We start from the raw sequence: 6,201 nt of genomic DNA, 5'->3' as shown, positions 1-6,201 counted from the left end.
GGGATTTCTTGACCCCCCCTCCCCCCTCTGTCACGCAATACCCAATACCCTATACCCAATACACGTACTGTCACACTTTTCTAGACCCCCCCTCCCCCAAATGTTGGACGTAATTTTTGAACGTTCCCTTAGAACAAGTTTCATTCAAAAACATCGTCACAAAAGCGTGACCGCCCAAAAGTGGTTTCTGCTTTTAGTAGTGTTGCGTGTACGAACACGCTGCATTACACGAACACCACTTGAGTTACTGGTGGAAAATAGTAAACAAAGATCAGCTGTTCCCAGCAAAATCAAATCAGCATATTTTCAACCAGTAGATTTGCATTAGTGTTCGTGACACCGCTCTGCGAAACCACTATTCTTTATTACACCAACGAACCTAACCTCAAAATGACTGACAATTCTCAGGTCATTTTGACAGATGCAACATGAGCATGAAAAGGACAGAAACAAGATTGATAAAGTAGAATATATGATCCGTCTTTTTCGTGCATGTGTGTGGTCTGTCAAAATGACCTCAGAAGTGTCAAACATTTTCATGGCTAGCTTTGTTGGTGTAATGAAGAATACTAAACGTACTGTGGTTGGCCGGGTATAGGTGGCGATACCCTGATAAAAATATCATAAAAATACGATAAATTTTATTGTTACAACACCATTTTTTCGAAAAATATTCACCATTAAACGTATTGTAATTTACACGGCACACTCACCATCACCCCTATTGTTCTTTACCATTCGGCGAATGGTAAATGGCACTTTTACAATAAAAAATGGTGGTCGTTATGTATCTTAACCATAAAATTTTGAGAAAATTTTCATACACTTTTTCGCGTAAAACAATAGAATGTATTGTGTTTTTATGAGACATTTTTGGGGCAATTTTCAAAAGAAAACAATAAATCTTAATGTTTTTTCATTGTTCTTACAATACAAATACAATTAATTGAATCTTCAGTTTGCAAATTTTGTGTGGGAACTGTATTGATATTCTGCAATAGAACATTTATCATTGGGAAATTTGAAAAAAAAATACAGCTTAAGATCAAAATTAGTTCTTTCACACACTCATCTACAACATGGCGCGTCCAAACCAACACAACTACCATTAGCCGCAAACACCTTGGAAAACGTTGAACTTGATGTTCTTGTTACCTCCCGTTTTCAGATATGAGTCGTAGTGCAGTGGTAATGTCACTGCTTATAAATCACAAGGTCAATTCTGGTCGCGGCCATTTTTATTTTTTTTTGCTCTAATCCATCTGTCAGATCAATTTATGATATTGGTTTGATGTGCTACAGCCCAGATCTCCCCAGATATTAGTCTGATCTTATAATATCAAAACGAGATATTATCATGTTCTTCCTCATACTAATTTTTGATCTTATTTTTGAACTTTTATCTCTTACGTCAAACCAACCAATTGCTAATTATGATCTTGAGTACTTCACTGAGGAATATCTAATGATGATATGTATTGTTTTGATTTTTACTTCTACTCGGGTTGTGAGGACCACAGCTATGTTGGACGCTCTCCTTTTCGACTCACCGTTTCGATACGGATGGGTAGGAAATACAGAAGGAAATATTTAGGCAATCCCAGAAGTTATAACCGGGAGAAGTTTCTGGAGGGATCCTGGAGAAGATTTTGATAGAATATTGGAAGATGTTCTTGCCAGTGTTCTTGTAGGATTCCTAGGATCTCTCAGAAAGAATCGCTGAAGAAATGCTTGAAGGAACTGCAGGAGGAACCTGACGTATTCTTTCATTAAATGATACCCATAATTTTCTTTTTTATGCTATTGAACAATTGGGTTCTTTAGGGGCATCCAGATTATTGCATAATCGGAATCTCCGTCTAAAAATTAGTCGAAATCCAAAATTTAATCATTTTTGGTGCCCGGGAACTATATTTAAAATGCATTTAAAGTTTGTATGGAGATTTTTTTTTGTTCGGAGCGAACTGTCACTTTATCGATTGAACTGTCATTCTACAACACTATTAGGCTATCGATGGAAATATCTAACTTTCTTTAAACTTTTGTTCGATTAGTTGTTCAATTACCAAAAAATGATGAACAAAAGTGCTGTTTTAGCTTTTGAAATATTTATTCGACACTTTTTTCAACACATACTCTTGTTCAACTGTCAGCGCTTTTACACAACACTTGTTAAAATGGCATGCTTATTAGTGGTTCCGAATTGTTACTTGGGGTGGTTTTATTGGAATCCAATACCTTTGTTTTGATGGTTAAATTACGAAAACAGTTTCAATTTTCGTGGATAGAATGGCAGTTCATTCGAAAAAGTGACAGTTCGACCCAAACAAAAAAATCCCCATACAAACTTTAAATGAATTTAAAAAATCAGGCCAAACATGTCTAAAGGTCCTATCTTTGGTTTCCCTCTCTTTCGTTAATATCTCAGCTGTTTATTTGTATTATGATTGTCTCCTTGCATTGAATGATGGTCAAAACAATCGTCTTTTGATTTGTACTGCAAAAATAGTTGAAAAGTGTACCATTACATTGCAATAATTGAAAGAGAAAGTGAACAAAGAGAGCCTCTCAATTGCAGATAGGACCTATTGAAATGTTTGGCCTGAAATAGTTCCCGAACTCCAAAAATTCTGAAATTTTGAATTTCGAGTAATTTTTGCACGGAGATTCCGATTATTAAATAATCCTGACACCACTAAAGAACCCAATTGGGTTCTTTAAGGGTATCCAGATTATTTCATAATCGGTATTTCCGTCCAAAAATTAATCGAATTCAAAAAAATTGTCTTTTTTGATGCCCGGGAACAAGTTTTAAAATGCAAGTTTGTATGATGATATTTTTTTGTTCGGGCGAACTGTCATTTTATCGATTGAACTGTCATTCTATCCACGGAAATTGAAACAGTTTTGTTTATTTAACCATCAAAACAAAGGAAATGAAACGCAATAAAATCTTGTTATACTCATAAAAATTAGCTCATTCGATTAGGTTATAGAAAATATTAATATTTTATTCACTAAACAACCCAATTCACACCAACGCACGCCAAGCCAACTATCCACGTCAAAAATCATCCACAAACTGTGACGCAGATGGTTGGCTTGAATCTTGGCCCAAGTACACGAATTCTTCAACCGCTTCGATTTTACCATCGATAGAAATTGGGGGTGGCGGGCGTGGTAATTCCTTCCTAGAGCCTTCGACACATTCGATCCACCTAGCATCATTCTTTAGTCGGATGTACGTTTCCGCCATCGTCTTAAATTTGCGAGCTATAATATCAATATCATCAGCAAAACCAAGCAGCTGAAACGGACTTCTTGAAAATCGTTCCACTCGTGTTTATCCCCGCTCTCCTTATTACACCCACTAAAGCAATGTTGAACAGCAAGCATGAAAGACCATCACCTTGCCGTAACTCTCTGCGAGATTCGAAGGGACTCAAGAGTGTCCCTGAATGCTGATACTCAAACTACACACATCACTCGCTCCATCATCGCCTTGATCAATCGTATGTATCAGTTTATCCGGGAATCCGTATTCGTGCATAATCTGCCATAGCTGTTCTCGATCGATTGTATCACACGCCGATTTGAAATCGATGAACAACTGATGTGTGAGCACGTTGTATTCACGGCATTTCTGCAACACGTGGTGGATGATGAACATCTGATCCGTTATAGGGAGTGGTAAGGATCATTCGGAAAACTGGTTAAGTGCCAGCATGCTACCTTGGTGAACTCCTCAAAGCGAGTTATATTCGTTGCTGCAGGCTACGCTGCTAACCTTGAGGGTGCGATGTGCGCTAGCTCCTCTCTGTATCAATGCCTTCTTGGTGGCTCCGGAGAGACGAAGGGTTTGGCGACCATGGGAATGTTGTTTAGTGGATCGAAGAAATAGTAGGTCTGGTTTTCACTTGTTTGTAGGAGGCGATCCTTAACCCCACACTATCTGGACCTCCCTGTTCAGGTGTCTATTGAGTAGATTATCCACATGGTTTAGTGAAGGCTGTTTGTTTTGGTGCTAAAGGATGAACCGCAAGCTTTTGCCATTCTACGGTGAACCTAACATTTTGAAGGCAGGGACATTCTCGACAGATACATCATTATTTATTTTGTGTACTTTATTATTGGTTTCAATACTTGTCAGTGATACTACATTTTAATTTGTTGCTTCACCAAACTCTTTTTTATCACTACATAACTACTGTACTTAAATACATTAGAAGCTTTTTTGACTTTCATACTGCTAATCACAGATGCACTTATTATCTATTCGTCACATACACTCTCGCATTCATTCGGTTTAACACTTTAAAATTATTTTTATTATTTGTGCATTGGTTCCCCTGATTCCCAAATTCCGCATTTGTTCGACCCGATCCTAATATTTCTCGGTAATTGTGAACCCGCGATTGTCAGTTCCGTACACCATTGAGATGCCGTCACAGGCTTTGCCCTGTTGCAAATTGATGGTCGAATTGGTCGGTAGGATCGTCTTCGGGTTGAACCAGCGCTCGTACAGGAAGCTGCGTAGTTTGTACAGGAAGAACATCAGCACGTGGATGACGATGGCCAGCACGATCGTCCCGACAACGGTCACCATGGCCTTGTTCGGTGTGCGCCAATCCAGCACGTTGTAGATGTATGGACGGCCTTTTCTGCGGGAAACCGGAGAAACGAGAAAAATAAGAGAAAGGAACGGTCAGTCAGAATGCACTGATGGACTTTTATGGATCTTCATCGTAGGTGGATCAGGGTTACATAACGGGGGTGTTGGTAAAAACTAATATATTTTTTTATTCTGTAAAAAAATTGATAAAAAAGCAGTTTTAATATTTTGAAATACATAATACTTCTTGGTCGACTGTGATTGTTTTTTTTTTCAATACTTTTATTCCAAAACCTGACGAGACGATTTATAGGCGATGCAAAATAAAGTATAGCACATTTCTATTATTAATTCTTTTATATTCGGTGTGGTGAATGAAATGAAACGTTAAAGTTTTAGCTGAGAGAGTAATCTCTGGAATTCTCCCTCCCTCAAAACAGGCTCTGTGTGCGCCATTGGTCCACCATGATTAAAATTTTGGAGATCACCATGCTGAGATGTTGCTACGGTTGACAAAAACCGGCTTTCTAGGTCGGTGAAAGGAAGTGTGCGCCCAACAAGTATATATCCGAAAATAAACTGTCGATTGACCGTTTAAAGTAGCTAATGATTATAGATAGTAGAGTAAACATAGATCCGCTAAGATGAATCCGTTGTATCCAAACGAACTGTCAAAATCTGTATCCAAACGAGCATGACGTCACGATTTGGACAACATCAATGGAACGCATGACGTCATATTCAATCGTCGCACTTTTGAAAATTACTACTTACACGCTTGAAAAATTTTAGTCAGCGGTGTCCGCGGATCTATGTTTACTCTACTATCTATACTAATGATCTGGTCGTTCTAGAAGCTTTGGGCTTGTTTTATTTATTCTGCTGGAGGGAACAGTTAAGATTTCACAAAAGGTAAATAGTACTTGTACTCGTGTCTAACCGTCTCGATGAGCTGCGTGTCGGTATTTTTTTTAAGCAATTTCCTTTCGGTTTCGCGAATGGTGATTATTAATAATTGTACTTGGCGCCGCTGGGAAGGAAAGCGAAAAAAAAAACTACCAATGCACTTTTTTGCATCGTCTTTGGCGGGGTGGCTGTCGGTGCGTATCTGCATCTAGTATAGTGCGGGCAGACATATAGAGGATGGAGGTTTAAGCTGCAGGTTAGCATTGAACTGCTTTTGGTGTGGCCTACACACTCAAAACAGATTTGCGGGCTCGGCAAAAACGCGCACAGCCGTCTGCTCAGTAAAACTATCAGCTGATATCCCAGCAAAAAGTGACGTTTGTTAGCTGACTCTCAGCAAAACGATTGCCGAAGCTCAGCAATGAACTGTCAAAATTGCTGAGATCTCAGCAAAATTGTTGTTTGCTGATTACTCGGCTGTGCAAATCTCGGCAAAAGAATGGAAAAATGCTGATATCCCGGCAATCTGAATTAAGTGTGTAGTGCGTTTCTTGTACGCACGCATGCTGTGAGTGCAATTAAATTTGCTGCTTTCTGATGAGCGGCCGATATTAGCTTATGTCGGGCTTACTTTCCAAGAACAGCATGTTTATTGCAACTGTAATTTTTAAGACGTGTCGTAA

The 6,201-nt window shown here is 38.8% G+C and overlaps 1 protein-coding gene across 5 annotated transcripts in view; it reads right to left on the bottom strand.

Annotated features, from left to right (window-relative positions):
- Positions 1-4,106: 4,106 nt before the first annotated feature.
- LOC109409288 (protein rolling stone) overlaps positions 4,107-6,201 on the bottom strand; it is a 122,028-nt gene continuing 119,933 nt past the window's right edge. For all 5 annotated transcript variants that reach the window (XM_029858968.2, XM_029858967.2, XM_029858966.2 and 2 more), the window contains one exon: positions 4,107-4,661. In XM_029858968.2, the coding sequence (XP_029714828.1) occupies positions 4,385-4,661 (277 nt within the window). In that variant the 3' untranslated portion in view covers positions 4,107-4,384. The remainder of the gene's footprint in view (positions 4,662-6,201) is intronic.

Source organism: Aedes albopictus, chromosome 2 (assembly GCF_035046485.1).
Source record: "Aedes albopictus strain Foshan chromosome 2, AalbF5, whole genome shotgun sequence".
NCBI classification, from domain to species: Eukaryota; Metazoa; Arthropoda; class Insecta; order Diptera; family Culicidae; genus Aedes; species Aedes albopictus.
The sequence above is the reverse complement of the archived record's forward strand: the minus strand, read 5'-3'. Positions and strand labels throughout refer to the sequence as shown.